Source organism: Gopherus flavomarginatus, chromosome 4, assembly GCF_025201925.1.
Source record: "Gopherus flavomarginatus isolate rGopFla2 chromosome 4, rGopFla2.mat.asm, whole genome shotgun sequence".
Lineage (NCBI taxonomy): Eukaryota > Metazoa > Chordata > Testudines > Testudinidae > Gopherus > Gopherus flavomarginatus.
In genome coordinates, this window is record NC_066620.1 from 46,041,456 (window position 1) to 46,057,833 (window position 16,378).

A 16,378-nucleotide genomic window follows, 5' to 3' on the forward strand; every position below is an offset into this window, starting at 1 on the left:
GTGGCCCTTGGGCCACAAAGTTTAGCCACCCCGTTGCAGCAGGTTGACAATGTTAGCCTGAAACACTCCAATCTGGTGGTAGGTGTTTATCAGGCTGTGGGAAGGCTTAAGTTAGTTCTGCTGGCTCACAGAGGCTGGCAGCTTGCTACCCCTCTGAGGCGTTCTCTAAATATAAAAGTTTTATATTGATCTGATTAAATTGGTTTAGAAACTGATGTGTGTACGCAGAAGGGGGAAGTGGATCAGTTTACCTCAGATTCTGTATCGATTTAACAAATCTGTTTAACTCTTGTGTGTAGACAAGACCTAAGCTATATGGGAGACTGGAAAGAATCTAGGGGGTGAGTGAGTCTTGAGGTAGGCAACCCTAGGAGTGGTCAAGCCCACACAGTAGGATTGAGCTGAACTTTATACTTTATTCTAGTTTATTTCTCTGTTATAATAAAACCAAACCCCAGGAAAGGAAGAAGTTTGAACTCTACTCAGTGTGTGGACAGTATTTGAAAGCAGACTGGGAATGGCACCTATTCCTATTGGACTAAAGGTCCATATGTCTCAAGATACAATCTGCCATTTGGGGATCAAGGAGTTGTACGTGTGTGTGTGTATGTGTCTGGGTTTGCTTTTTTTTAAAAAAAGGTCCCTAGTACATTTTGTATTGGTGGTGGTGAGGAACATGAGGTCTTTCTGGCAATTGCAAACAAAGTAAATCATGTTGTGAGTCTGATGCAGTTGTTTTCAGATAAAAATTTTGAGCTTTTATACTATAGAATATGACAAGTGAGAGACCATCCAGCAGAGTGATTGAATGGGCATAAAACTCCTGTCTGTCACCATAATATCAAGGTGCCAGTTGTTGTTTGCGTTAAACAAACAATCGTTTATATTGGTGGTTAGACTGATCCCACTCTCACTTGCACTGGTGTGACTCCATTGACTTTAATGGATTTATAGCATTATAAATCTAATACGAGATCAGAATCAGTCCGATCCTGCAATCAGCTCACAGAGGTGAAAGGGTCTATTGACTTCATGGGGGCTCATCACAGGTCAAAGGGGTTCGTTCACCCACACAGATCTAATTACACATTGATACATTGATATATGGTCCTTATATAACTGAAGGTTGGAGTTGGCCATGTAGGCTTCACTGAAACTTTGATACACAGATAGATGTCAGTATCTTTAAATATACTTTTTAATGTTTCATATTTGGTTCTTTCTCTTTTGGATTGTCACTCCTTGGATAATATGTCATTAACTTTTTTCTTTCTTGCCCTTTCATTTTAGTATTTCTGATAACTTGTTGAAATAGTTCAGGACATTTAAAAGGTTTCAAGCATGAAAGGGAAGGCATTGCTTGAGTTAGGCAAAGGATAATAATCCTTTCACCTACACTGTGAGGTTTTTCCCAAATACAGCATCATTTGCCAGCAATGTATAGTCATAGGGTAATAAAATTATGTTAATTAAAACCAGATTTATTAATAATGGCATAATTTTTTCTCATACTAAATGCAATTCCTACTTAATCTGAGGGTAGAACATGGCTTTATAATTCTTAGCACAATAAATTTTCAAAGTATTATTCAAACATTTAATCCCCATATGCAGTATTGAAAATTAGCAAGGTGCATTATGGGGCTTTTCCCACTGGTCACTGAAGCATCTGATATTGACCACTAGGATAATGAAGTTGATGAACCAATGGTTTGAATCAGTATGGCCAAGCCTATGTAGAAGGAATTAAGCATTTTGTGAATTAACATTTTTCTGCCTTTTTGTTTCTTTATTTAGAGAATTGAATGCAGTACCCACCTGTCCTGTAGACAAAGAAACAATAAAAGTGCAGGAGGTAAGAAAAGGAATAATTCTGGTAACTGTGGTTGCTTGGACATCCAGCCTGTAGGGGGAAGGGTCTGCAACAGAAGATTAAGTTAAAGTAGGGACAAAGGCAGCTCTCAGCCTTTAAATTAACAAGGGCACTGCTACCTTCATCTCTGGAAACAATGTGCAAGGAAGCTCTGTATTTGGTGATGTTTTGTTGGTGAAATAAGACACTAATGCCTTATAGCTGGAGCTTTTACCTTACACTCCACTGAAATGTTTCAAGATAAAGTTATTTTAGTACTTTGTATTGGGAGTGCTGCCTGAAACTCAGTGGTATGTGGCCTATACCCACAGATTTGGTGGACTCATAAGATGGCTCTGGTCTTGAAATGTACAGCAGAGAATAGGTTTCTCATTCTTTTAATTCCTCCTCCTATTCTGGTTATTTAACAGTATTTAGTTTTAACATAATCTGCCACCTTGCCTATTTTCAGTATAACTAATTAATCCTGCACATTTCATTTTTGTTGGTATTCTTTTTTGTAGGCAAGGTCACACAATGGCTATTTTTTAAGCCACATCCTCTTTGGAATATATTTATTTGGCCCAGAGTGGGAGCATGAGTCTTCCCTGTACCCATGTGTTTCTGCCAGGGTGCATTCACATCCCCCACCCAGCAAGGAACTTGGGTATCAGGTTGTGCCCATCGTTCCGCGTGTTAAGGATGTTGTAGGTATTTCACCCACCATTTTATTCAGTGGATTCACCCTCCCTTTACTGTGTGCACGAGTTGTGGTGGCAACAGTAACACAAAAGAAAGATTTGGGGCCATTAATACAATAGTAATACTTTGTGCTTGTTATAGTGCTTCTCATTTGAAGATCTCAAAAAAAGGCTGACAATCTGCTCTGAGAGCTTAATTTGGCTCTCATCCGACAAGTGGAAGATGCTTATGAGCAGAAGCTAAAAGTATCACCTCTACAACAGCTTCAGCCCAATGCAGGTCCTAGAATGAAAGATCAAAGTTAGCCTCAATTGCAGGTTTCCAAAGCTGCAATACGATAAGTAGCTCAATGCATAATCCATGTAGTCAGCCTGTTTTTATTTCATGTTCAAAGCATCTCACTGTTGTTCTTAGTCTCCTGATATTGTCAGTGATTTCCTTTTACTGCTATTCTCAGTATATGTTTTCAGCATGACATTGTTTGGAACCACACTAGCAGCTGGAGTGGACGCCTCTCATTTAAAAGATTTCTTGTGGTAGGTTGCTGTCCTTTGTGTTCTTAGTGATGCAAGTTCGTATATTTTGTGAATGTAGGTTGCTTCCTTTGCAGGTGTTCAAAGACAATTGCTGTAAAAGAGAAGTTCTCAACTTGCAAGTATTTTGCAAAAATTTTCCTGAATGCAATTCAAAAATAATTCTGGGACGATATCAGGTTAGTATTAAAGTATCTTTATACATATTGGCCCAAATTCTGAAGTCTTTAGTCAAGCAAAACTTTGACTTGTCATAAATTAATTTGCTCTTTCCCCTTTAAACTATTGTCATTAGGTTTCAGAGTTATTATAGCATTGAGATTACTGTAACTAAAGTTTGGTCTAAGTACATACGTCTTGATTTGACCTATTCAGTGTACTACTATATGTAAATGTGAAACTCAAATACTAAGCCAAACCTGTTGCAGTTGTAAGTCCACATCCATTATATTTTAAATAATTGGCTTAATAAGGACTCCTGTTAACACACATCCTTTCTCTTTGTGACAATGTCTCTGTCTTTCAGCTGATTCAGTAAGACAGTACTATATTGGGTCACATTTAGAAGGTTTTCTCTGCTCCTAGGAGAGCGAAAAACAGTAATTTTGTTCAAAAGAAAGTTAAAATTCTGTAGAAACTGAGAGAAAGGAGACTCAAGCATATAGATGCCATGGTGATGGACAATCTATGAGAACCTAGAGAAAGAAGTATTGCTGCTGCTTGCCAGAATACATTGTTTCAGTTTGGTTCCTGTTTGAGATAATAACTGGACAAGAAGTGGAAATCAAAGCAAAGAGTCTCTGAATCTTCAGACCTTTCTCTGAGTTTAATTATGAGCGCCATTACTGGGAAAGTGTTGTTTTGGTTTTCTTTAAATAAACCTATGTAGTGTCTTAATATCTCTAGCAGGCACTTTGGTATTTAAGGGCACAATTAACCATAATTCTAGCCTACTCAATGCATTCTACACTCGTGACTTTTAAAATATGATTGATGGTGTTTTGTTGTTGCATGGCACAGGATCACCTGCAGCAATGCTTATTTGAAAGTGTTCTGTGTACTAATGGTGAATGTCGTGATCAAATTCTTCGGAAAGATTTAAAAGATCACCTAAGTCTGCACTGTAAATTTCGAGAAGAAATATGCCAGTACTGTAATCAATATGTGGTTTCAATTAATTTAAAGGTAAGATTGCGAAAGATTTCCTAAAAGTTCAGCTGTTTAAATTACTGTGAAAAAAGTTCCAAAGCTGCTGTGAGGTTTTATGCGTATGAAACAAAATTCATGTAAGTATCTGAAGAACATATAATACGTGTATTTTATAACAATATTGATAACTGTAGGTACAGAGTTGGATTGAGTTCCACATACATCTGTTCCCTTTAAATTACTTTTTAAAAACAATTAATATTTTTTAAAATATTTTAATATTTTTATTACTGACAAATTAGTAAAAATTTTTGTGTGCATGCTGAAGCCCATGGGCTAAATTTATCTTTTCAGTCCATGGAATTACACAAAGGACAAATTTGGCCTCAAATGTCTAAATCTGTTTTTTGAATATTTCAGCCAAAATGATTTAGTTGTTTCCGAGATCAAAGCAAGGGAAAAGTATGTTGTTTTGCTCATATTAAAAAATTCTGGCAGTATTTCCTTTGAGAGGACCTAGGATGCTGTGCATGTTTTTGAGAGTTGAATTAAGGTTGCACGCGCAACTTTTAATTCTGGCATTTCCTAACTATTTAAAGCTTGATTTTTGCAACCATAACATTATTTTAACATTGGCGGGGGGGATTGGTGTGTTTGTAATTATTTTCTGAATGCCAACAATGTGTGTGTTGATGTAAGTATGTGCTGCTGTGCGGAATATGTATCTTGCCTATTCCTACTTGCATGCACTGTCTGATCTTAAAAAAGAAATGAGTTATTCATGTATAACAAGTCTGGTGTATAAGCCAGTCCTAATCAATCTTTCCCCCACCTCCCTCAGAACCATGAGAAAAATGAGTGTCCTGATTTTCCTGTGCCTTGTCTCCACAAATGTTCTCAGATCATTCTGAAAAAGGAGGTATTTATTTGTTTTTTCACTAACTGCAAGTTGGCAAATTGTATCATTTTGTGAAAACTAGAACTTGCATTGTAGGCCTCACTGGTCCACATTTGGTATGAATTTGCTTCATTTCTCTAGATACTACTTTTGTTTGTTCCTAAAATCGATACATGACCTCATCAAAGCATATCATAGGAATGTGCTGTGCTTTGCAGAGCTTTTGCACATTGCATTATTGTAAATCATCTGTCTCGTTTGTTGACACTGATTAATCAGTCTCCATTGTATGTGACAAATGGTATCTTAACATCACTTTTTGGCCTTTTTGCACCCCTTATGCTGGAGTTTAGGTTCAGTGAATGTATTATTCAATAATGTTATCACTACCTATTTGTTTTGTTAATACTTGCAGATGGATAAGCACTTCTCTGTGTGTCCTGAGGCAGAAGTAGATTGTCCCTATAAACAATATGGCTGTCCTGTACAGGTACTGTAATCTAGACCTCCATTTGTACTGTGATTGCAGTTTGCCTCCAAAAGCACTAAAGGCTGGTAGCCTAAGTAACTATTTTTCTGTTCTCTCACAGTACCTTTCAATGTGATTTAAGATATCAAACTAAGCAGTTGGAGCTGTTCATCTGTTTTTGAAGCATGCAAAGAAACGTTTAACCACTTGCCCCAATAGAAATTTCTATTAACAGCTTTGTTTATCTGCCTTTATTTTTTTTACCCTCCTGCTCCCAGATTAAAAGAGGAAAGCTTGTAGAACATGAGAATGCTGCTCTGAGGGAACACATGCTGCAAATTTTAGACAAGAATTCCAAATTGGAAGAACAGGTAATGAACATATGTAATGAACACTCTTCAACAGAGTGTTTAACTGTTAAAATTAAAGTCCAGGTTGCACATGTGTTGGGATTGGCCCAGCCTCTTCTTTAAAGAATATTAAGATTTTCATCCCACATTGTTCAACCCAGGCAGAAACCTTTTCCAGTGAAGCCAGTAAGCTTCTCAAACTTAATTGCACTGTGACCCCCTTCTGACAACAAAAATTATTATATGACCTCAGCAGGGGGTGGAGTCTGAGCCCTGATGTCCCGGGCAGGAGGGCCAAAGCCAAAGCTGCACCACCCAAGGGCTTCAGCCCCAGATAGGGAGCCTGTAACCTGAGCCCTGCCACCCAAGGGTGAAGCCCTCGGGCTTCAGCCCTGGGCAGTGGGGCTTTGGCCCCGGGCCCCAAAAAGTCTAATGCCAGTCTTGGCGATCCCATTAAAATGAGGTTGCAACCCACTTTGGGGTCCTGACCCACAGTTTGAGAACCACTGAGCTAGACTGAACTCCCACCCCCGCACAGCACCATTGTGTATTCACTGCCACCACTGTCCTTGCTGTTCTTCACTCCACAGTCTCCCTTTAGGGGGAAGGGCTGAGGACATGGCATCCTAAGTTTTGTCTAGGGGTTCAATAGGAGACTGGCCGGGGGGTGGCAAAGATGCAGGTTCAAGGTGCCCCGGGGATTCTCAGGCCATGCCCTATTTACTGGTAGCACCATCCACTGTCTGCAGCCCCTTTCCTCCCAGTGGAGAGGAGGTTGCAGCCACCTTGGAATACACAGCAACCAGCTGCTCTCTACCCCCAAGAGATATTCCACTGTTTGGGACCCAGCACCTGGGGTTTGTATCAGCAGAAGCAGATGTAAACCTTGGAATGAATTCAGACCAATGTCTGTGTGTGTTTAAAAACAAAAGCTCAAAAACAGTAAATGATTCTGAATTCTACAATGTATTTGGAGTATTTGGAGCCAGTGATTCCCCCTAACTCATCTGTTACACTGACTAGGTACCAATAATTTTAGTGCAATGCATTTTTAATCCATCCTAAAACAGTTTGGTTCTCTGTCCCCCTCTAGTGGCTAGGTCTCCTACAGCATTTGAACTAAAAAATCTGGTTCTTTAGCTAAGCCAGGGGTCAGCAACCTTTCAGAAGTGATGTGCTGAGTCTTCATTTATTCACCGTGATGTAAGGTTTCGCGTGCCAGTAATACATTTTAACGTTTTTAGAAGGTCTCTTTCTATTAGCCTATAATATATAACTGAACTGTTGTTGTATGCAAAGTAAATAAGGTTTTTTAAAATGTTTAAGAAGCTTCATTTAAAATTAAATTAAAATGCAGAGCCCCCCTGACTGGTGGCCAGGACCCAGACAGTGTGAGTGCCACTGAAAATCAGCTGATGTGCCACCTTTGGCACCTGTGCTATAGGTTGCCTACCTCTGAGCTAAGCCAATAAAAGCTCATGGTTTTTACACACAGACAGGGATTCCATCCCCACCACTGCCCCATCCAGGGATTTTGGGTTAACGTTTTGAAATAGGAAAATAGTCGCTATATCTAGCTATGTTGGTGCAGTCACATCAATAAACCTTTCCAAGTGTACCTATATAGCTTCCATACGTTTTAATCTATTTCCTGGATGCTTTGGATAGTCTTGAGCTTTCACTCTTCATTTTTCCATTGTTTAGATATCTGACCTATATAAGAGTTTGGAATTTAAGGAGATTAAAATCCAACAGCTAGCAGACACAGTTAAAAAGTGTGAAAAGGATTTCAGACAGTTTGCACAGCTGCTTGGTAAAAACAGCAATTTGATGGTAAACACCCAGGTGAGACATTTACATTATCTTTCTGACAAATTGCTTTTTTATTGCCTGCAATACAGTTATCCAGCAATAGTTGTAATTGATGCCAGGACAATAGCAAACACCATTGTTCAAAGCCATTTATTGCGTGAATTTGGATTAATCTCTGGAGTGAACTGTGCCCCATATATGGATTTAAACCACTATTGTTTTTTAAAGTATAATACATACAGCCTTCCCATTATAACTAATATGGGAGTTCGGTCAGAGTAAGACATGCTGAATAGGACTCAGGGCCAGTTTTCAATTTCAGTTATGCTGGTGTAAATTAGAGTAATCAAATCAGTTGAAATGAAGGTAATAAATGGTGAATGGTAATGAATTAGAAATTGATTCTTAGTGAATGAATGTTGAATTAATCATGAGGAAACATTTGAAGGATTCCAAAGGCAAACAAGGATACTCTTGAATGTAATATGTAGTTAATATTACTATTGTACAAAGACATTTTTAAATCTGAAATGAAATGATTAATTTTATTAACGTGTGTTCATTTCCCTACTCCTGCATTAAACTTGAAGACTCTTGCCAGTCATATTGATAAATCTGCATGGCTGGAAACACAAGTGAGGCAGCTAATACAAATGTCAAACCAGCAGCAAAGTAAATTTGACCTGAGGCCACTGCTGGAGACTATTGAAAATATAAAGCAGAAGATTGCCTTTATGGAGACATATGATCAGCGTTTAGGTATGCTCCGATTTTTTTGTTTTGTATTTTTTGAGTAAAAACTGGTGTTACTAGAGGCTGTGATGTTGTTTATCGGTTTAGATCACTTCCCCATCAACTTGTTTGCACACGTTAGCCTGATGAGGCTCTTCAAGATTAACATCAGCCTTAACAAAAAGCTTAACCAAACTGTGTTGTTGTTTCTGTGATAAATGTCTTTGATATTCATGGATGACAGGTAAACCTTTGCAATAACTTACACTGAATTGCACCCTCTGTCCACCCTTCTTTTACAACCAGAGTTCTTGGTGCACAGCCCTTTGGGTGACAATGTTTGTAACTGCGGTGGCAGTTAACTTCACTGTAGGATAGTTACACCTTTTGATAGTATAGGATTCTGAAGTTAAAAACATTCGTCTGTGTGTGTCAGGGTAAATTTACTACAGGAAGATTACACTTTTTGATAACTTCCACTGTACTTATGTTATGCTGCTATTCATTACCCTGTTGTTTCCTTAAATTCCAGTGGGCTGCTTTTGTTACTGTAGTTTTTAGGTCAGATTCAGGAAATTTATGTACAACAGGGTTTTATGTAAGCTGCTTTTGTGGTGCAGCCTGTAAGGCTCTGCTATTGTAGGACACATGGGGCTTGGTTCTCCTTTCATTTCTATGGTGTTACTCCTCACTCTCACCTGTGAGCTCAGAATTAGGCCCCATAGTGTCAGGTTATTTTTCCTGCTACAACCTGAAAACACTAGCATAAATTATTAGAATAATCAGTGGCACTCACTGTGCTGGAGAATGCAAAAAACACCTATGTCAAAGATGACGCTCCATTCTTGAAAGCTGTGAATTTAACTGACCTAGAGGAATTATGAAAAGTACCTGGAACACAACTGTTTTAATTACAAAGAAATGCTTTTTGAATAAATGACTAGAATACAGATGTATGTTTCAGACAAATCTGAACCAAAACCTCGTATAGCTAAACACACCCAAACCTGAAAGAAGTTGGGATCCAAATCCAAAGTTTGCATCCCTGTCACGTCTCTAAGATGCATGTGTGTCTGCAGCCTTCAAACGGGGGTCTTTTGTGCTGGAATTAAGAGGATTCTCTTGACTCAAAGTATGTTAATAGCAGCAGACTCACTGAAATGGCCAGTGCACAAAGATAATTGTCTTGTGTAATTCCTCTGATTCCCCAGTTATTTCTAAACGCTGGGCTCTAGCCACTTAGTTGTTACTGTCCCCTGGTCTGTAATTCACTTTGTCTCAATGACATTTTTCCCTAACTGGATGTTTCATGTGTCTTCCTTCCCCAGTTGTTTTGGAAGGCCAGTCCACCGAACATGATGTCCATATCAGTATTCACAAAGCACAGCTCAATAAAAACGAAGAGCGGTTTAAGCTTTTGGAGGGCACATGTTACAATGGAAAACTAATCTGGAAAATCATGGACTACAAGATGAAGAAAAAAGAAGCCATGGAAGGCCGCATTGTCTCTATATTCAGCCAGCCTTTTTATACCAGCCGCTGTGGGTACAGGTTATGTGCAAGAGCATATCTGAATGGGGATGGCTCAGGAAAAGGGACGCATGTCTCCCTATACTTTGTAGTGATGAGAGGGGAGTTTGATTCGTTGCTACCATGGCCTTTCAAGCAAAAAGTTACACTTATGCTTCTGGACCAAAGTGGGAAAAAAAATCACATTGTGGAAGTCTTCAGAGCTGACCCTAACAGCAGCAGTTTCAAAAGGCCAGATGGAGAGATGAATATTGCCTCTGGATGCCCAAGGTTTGTGGCGCACGCTGTGCTGGAGAACGCAAAGAACACTTATGTCAAAGATGACACTTTGTTCATGAAGGTTGTTGTGGATTTAACTGACCTAGAGGAATTATGAAGTACCTGGAAGACATGACTGTTTTAATGACAAAGAAATGCTTTCTCTCGGTGACGATTGGCCAATCTCATACAATGGTGAATTGCCACTCGTCCAACCATATTTTTGACTGCATAATAGCTGCTGAGTTGCCAGAGCCACCACCTTTTCTTTCTTTTTTTTCAATGCTGTATTTAGGGGATCCATAAGTCCAGTTTGACGGTGTGAACCAGATCAATGTATTCAAACCAGTATTTTGACTCTGTTCAATATATTTTGGGAGTGAATGCTTGGCTCACATCTCAAGACTGGCATTTTAAGAGGAAACTACAGTAGGCCCTTTGGAACCCAGGCAAGTTTGTGGTTCCAGTCACTTATAAACATCGATAGGGCTCCCATCATAGTGGTGTCTAGGTGCATTTCTTGTGGTTTTGCGAGGGAATCATTTCAACACTGCCTGAATATGAAGAGATGAATCCTGATCCCAGCAGCACCTTGCCTTTAAAAAACCGAGGGAGAAAAGGTAAGCCAGGTAGAAAAAACCTAGCCAGGAATTTCAGAGCTCCTAGTTATTGGAAAGTCTGGATGAAGATGTCTTATAGTTCTGGCCTGCTTACTCAGCTGTGCTGAGCACCCACAAATCCCAGTGAGGTCATTAGTGTCCCCTATGTTCCTGCTTGGTGCTTCGGGCCAGATCCCAATTTGTGATGAGCATCCCCAGTCCCCATTAGAAGTCAGTGGAAGCTGCTGGTGCTTATTGCCTCCCAAGATATGGTCGTTATTAGAGTTCTCAGCCCATCTACTAACCTACAAGAGTAGCAGACCAGTTGAGTCCACTGCTCGAAGGCAGAGGCAAAAGCTCTAAAACTTTTGCTCCTCTGCTGCCTGTGGAGTATTTTTTTTGTGTGCTTAACAGCCCTGCAGTGGCTCAGAACTTTGGAAAACTGCACTTGAAGGGTTCCTGCTAACATGCAGCATTCCACAAAGACAGAGAAAAGACTCACAGACTTTAGGGTCAGAAGGGACCAATATGATAATCTAGTCTGACCTCCTGTACAAAGCAGGCCACAGAACCCTACCTATCCACTTCTATAATAAACCCCTAACCTAAGAGGATGTGTGTGGGGAAGCATTGCTTTAAATTAGGGCTGTTGGTTAATCACAGTTAACTCATGCGATTAACTCAAAAAAATTAATTGTGATTAAAAATCACCATTAATCGCAGTTTTAATCGCACTGTTAAACAATAGAATACCAATTAAAATTTATTAAATATTTTGGATGTTTTTCTAAATTTTAAAATATATTGATTTCAATTACAACACAGTTTACAAAGTAGACTGCTCACTTTATATTGTTTATTACAAATATTTGCACTGTAACAATGGCAAACAAAAGTTTTTCAATTCACCTCATACAAGTACTGTAGTGTAATCTCTGTATCATGAAAGTGCAACTTACAAATACAGAATTTTTTTTGTTTGTTACATACCTGCACTAAAACCAAAAAAAGTGTAATACTTCAGAGCCTACAAGTCCACTCAGTCCTACTTGTTGTTCAGCCATTCCCTAAGACAAACAAGTTTGTTTACATTTACAGGAGATAATGCTGCCCACTTCTTGTTTACAGTGTCACCTGAAAGTGAGAACAGGCGTTCACATGGCACTTCTGTAGCTGGCATTGCAAGGTCTTTACGTGCCAGATAGGCTAAACATTCGTATGCACCTTCATGCTTCAGCCACCATTCCAGAGGACATGTTTCCATGCTGATAATGCTCGTTAAAAAAATGTGTTAATTAAATTTGTGACTGAACTTCTTGGGGGAGAACTGTATGTCTCCTGCTTTGTGTCACCTGCATTCTGTCATATATTTTATGTTATAGAAGTCTCGGATGATGACCCAGCGCGTTTATTTTAAGAACATATTTTTACTGCAGAGTTGACAGATCACAAAGAAGGCACCAATGTGAGATTTCTAAGGATAGATACAGCACTTGACCCAAGGTTTAAGAATCTGAATTGCCTTCCAAAATCTGAGAGGGATTAGGTATGGAGCATGCCTTCAGAAGTCTTAAAAGAGCAACACTCCAATGCAGAAACTACAGAACCCAAACCAACAAAAAAGAAAATCAAACTTCTGCTGGTGGCTTTTGACTCACATGATGAAAATGAACATGCGTTGGTCCACACTGCTTTGGATTATCATCGAGCAGAACCCATCATCCGCATGCACACACGTCCTCTGAAATGGTGGTTGAAGTATGAAGGGACATGTGATTCTTTAGTGCATCTGGCATGTAAATATCTTGCGACGCCAGCTACAACAGTGCCATGCAAACATTGTGAACAAGAAGCGGGCACCATTATCTCTGCCTAATGTAAACAAACTTGTTTCTCTGAGTGATTGGCTAAACAAATAGGACTGAGTGGACTTGCAGGCTCTAAACTTTTAGATTGTTTTATTTTTGAATGCAATTATTTTTTGTACTTTATTCTACATTTCTAAGATCAACTTTTATGATAGAGATTGCACTACAGTACTTTGTATTAGGTGAATAGAAAAATACTATTTTGTACAGTTCAAATATTTATAATAAAAAATAAATATAAAGTGAACACTGTACACTTTGTATTCTGTATTGTAATTGAAATAAATATATTGGAAAATATGGAAAACATCAAAAATATTTAAATAAATTGTATCTTGTTATTAACTGTTCGATTAATCGTGCAATTAATTGTGATTTTTTTAATCGCTTGACAGTCCTACTTTAAATAAAGAATGAGCTTTTCAAAAGTGCTCCATGCACAGCAGCCCTCAAAAGGAATTGCTAGTTGCTGAGCACGTCTGGAAGTCTGACTACTTCATTTATTAGTATTTATATTACCATAGAGTTTGTGGCTGTTGTCACAGAGCAGGACCCCTGCTGTGCTAGGTGCTGTACAAACACAGAATATAAAGCCTGTGTCTGCCCCAAAGAGCTCACAATCTAGGGGCCTAACTGGGAGCTGAGGTCTCATGAAAACCCAGCCCCAACTGTGGGTACTCTGCACTTTAGGAATTTGACCCTCATTTCTTTCAGGCTTTGTTTTGCAGCTCAGATGAAGTGAGACAGCTGGGAATTTTGCTCTGAGTTCCCTCTCCATTGCAGGTGAATGTATGCCTGGGTATGGGTTTTGGGGAGAAACTGGCTGTGTAAACAAGCCAAGTTCAAACACTGCGGATTACAGGAACAACTATCAAGGAAGGAGTGGGGACAAGTGCATGTGTGCCTTGCAAAAGCTTTATGGACACTTTTAAGAAGGCTCTCATTGTGCATCCATAATCATTTTGTGGGTACAAGTAATAGAATATAGATGTCTGTCTTCGCTTGCAAATCAGAGATAGCTAGATATGGAAATGTAATTAGTTGCTCCTGCAGCCCAACAGTGGGGACAAACTTAGAGGCTCTTCTGAAAAGGCAGCAAGACATCAGGAAGAATTTGGAGTAAGCTTGTGGCAAGAGGACAGAAACCAAAGTGGAGCAAAGACTTTAGGGAACTAGGTAGAAAATGCAGGAAAAGGACAAGAATGAGTAAAATCACAAATGTGCCCTGACATTTCATATAAAAATCTTAATATAGGCTGAATGCTGTAGCTTTAGGTAATTGGCATAAAACATGATATTTTTGCCTTCACTGTCTTAGATGAAATTTCCAGACTGGTAGAAATTTAACTTCCAGTGTTCTCAGATGGATTATGAGACATGGTCCAGATAGGCATATTGTTAAAATTGGAAAGTTCTCCCTACATGCTGCTATGTTTCCACATCTTAGTGGTATATTTCTATTTCGATGCTACTGTGGTACTGTGCCAGTATATACTGGGCCACTGTGGGGATTATAGATGTTCCCAGGGACAGATGCTATGGGCCAAATTCTGTTATCTGTTGTACAACTGCAGTTCTCACTGAGTTTAATAGCTGTTGCACCTGTACTAGAGAGCAGGATTTGATCTTATATCTTTAATACTTTGTTTTGAAAAGAATGGGCGTGTGTTTAAAAAGATGCAGCATGCTAGAACTTTGTGACTCAACAGGGTGCATTAAAGTGGATCTAATGTTACTGTAAAAAAAAAATCAACATCTGTGCTGTAACTTTCAAAATTATGTAATATGAATAATGACTACTAGGACTGATGCAAGTGATACCTACCACCTGTTTCCATAAAACTCCTAGAATGTTAGTAGTAAAATACAGAAAAGTATTATAGAACTCAGAGAGTGGGAGGATGGGAGGGCATGGTCTGGACTTGAGCAAGTCACTTAACTCCCTCAGCCTCTATTTCCCCAACTGTAAAATGGGGATAATACTTGCATCACAGGGGTGTTAGAATTAATTAGAAGATGTTTGTGCAGTGCTTTGAGCATGCAAAGAACTAAGTATTACTAGAACTCCATTTCAAATGGTTAGAGTAGGTGATGGTTTTGTGATGTTGACAAATGTTTAGTGTGTTCTTGGACAGATTTTGAAGCATGTTAAACCTTCATCCAATCCATAATGCAATCTCTCATTCTCTAATTGTTGACTATATTTACTTATTTCCCATGAATATAGTTTTTAAAAATAATTTAAAGAAATATATGCTGAAGCACAAGCAACCCATTTTGGGTTTATGGTAACAGCTTCCTTTTTAAAGCTCCTTTTATAAAGCATTTGCTCAGTGAATTACATTTTTAAGGGTGATCGCATTTTAATCAACTTATTTATAAAAGCAGTTGAGAGTTGGGATTTTGTTTTTTCAGATGTTTTTACTTCTTATAACGTGGAGTTTAGATATCATCCTGTTCCTAGTAAGCAAAAAATGTTGCATAGCATAGATGTTATAGAAAAGACAAGTTGTAACTTGCATGGAAAACACCAAAAACTTTTCAATGCGAATGTATATTTAACCTAATGAGTATACGATATTTCTGCAGCAATATGTGGTATGTTTTTAATGTATTTATTGACCAGTTTTTAGCCTTTTTGGATAACTCTTTACTAATATATTGTGATTTTTCTATCCCATTGTCATACCTGTACCTGTAAAATACGTAAAAAATAAACTGAACTTCACCATCCTTCTAAAGTGGTTGTGGCGTTAACAATACTTCAGCCGGAATTTTTAAACAGTTTTTACAGAAGAGAATGGGATACTGAATAGCTATTTGCATCCCAGAGTTTTTGCTATGGACCCAAGAAAGGACACTCCTTTGTATTACAAAGAAAATGCAAAGCACCTTATTTATGTAAGGGTCTTACGTATGTTAACATCCTAAAGCAGCTGCACATACCAGTTTATAATTCACACTACACTACACTACACAACTGCCAACACTCAAGATTTAGTCGGGGTCTATAGTACAAGTCATGGACAGGTCCCAGGCCATGAATTTTTGTTTACTGTCTGTGACAATATATATCTCCAGATCAGTGGCACAGCTATGGGCACCCGCATGTCCTGTAGGAGAACACTTCAACCTCCCTGCCCACACTATAGCAGACCTTAAGGTGGCCATCCTGCAGCAAAAAAACTTCAGGATTAGACTTCAAAGAGAAACTGCTGAGCTTCAGTTCATCTGCAAATTTGACACCATCCGCTCAGGATTAAACAAAGACTTTGAATGGCTTGTCAATTACAGAACCAGTTTCTCCTCCCTTGGTTTTCACACCTCAACTGCTAGAACAGGGCCTCATCCTCCCTGATTGAACTACCTCATTCTCTCTAGCTTGCCTGCATATATATACCTGACCCTGGAGATTTCCACTACATGCATCTGACGAAGTGGGTATTCACCCACAAAAGCTCATGCTCCAAAGCGTCTGTTAGTCTATAAGGAGCCACAGGACTCTTTGCTGCTTTTACAGATCCAGACTAACATGGCTACCCCTCTGATACTAAGGTACACTGTCCAATTTGGCATGCAATGCGTTTTGCCAAAGAATGTAATTTACATGCATGGGAGAAAGTGCA

The 16,378-nt window shown here is 38.9% G+C and overlaps 2 protein-coding genes across 3 annotated transcripts in view; one reads left to right on the forward strand and one right to left on the reverse strand.

Moving 5' to 3' along the window:
• Nucleotides 1–15,485, forward strand: part of TRAF5 (TNF receptor associated factor 5) — a 38,711-nt gene extending 23,226 nt beyond the window's left edge. The window contains exons 3-11 of one of the 2 annotated variants that reach the window (XM_050951877.1): nucleotides 1,798–1,855; nucleotides 3,165–3,266; nucleotides 4,108–4,272; nucleotides 5,078–5,155; nucleotides 5,550–5,624; nucleotides 5,882–5,974; nucleotides 7,658–7,798; nucleotides 8,356–8,524; nucleotides 9,826–15,485. In XM_050951877.1, the coding sequence (XP_050807834.1) occupies nucleotides 1,798–1,855; nucleotides 3,165–3,266; nucleotides 4,108–4,272; nucleotides 5,078–5,155; nucleotides 5,550–5,624; nucleotides 5,882–5,974; nucleotides 7,658–7,798; nucleotides 8,356–8,524; nucleotides 9,826–10,403 (1,459 nt within the window). In that variant the 3' untranslated portion in view covers nucleotides 10,404–15,485. The remainder of the gene's footprint in view (nucleotides 1–1,797; nucleotides 1,856–3,164; nucleotides 3,267–4,107; nucleotides 4,273–5,077; nucleotides 5,156–5,549; nucleotides 5,625–5,881; nucleotides 5,975–7,657; nucleotides 7,799–8,355; nucleotides 8,525–9,825) is intronic. The other variant, XM_050951876.1, reaches the window with a different exon arrangement.
• LPGAT1 (lysophosphatidylglycerol acyltransferase 1) overlaps nucleotides 1–16,378 on the reverse strand; it is a 947,911-nt gene that overhangs the window by 460,541 nt on the left and 470,992 nt on the right. The gene's annotated exons all lie outside the window — the stretch shown is intronic.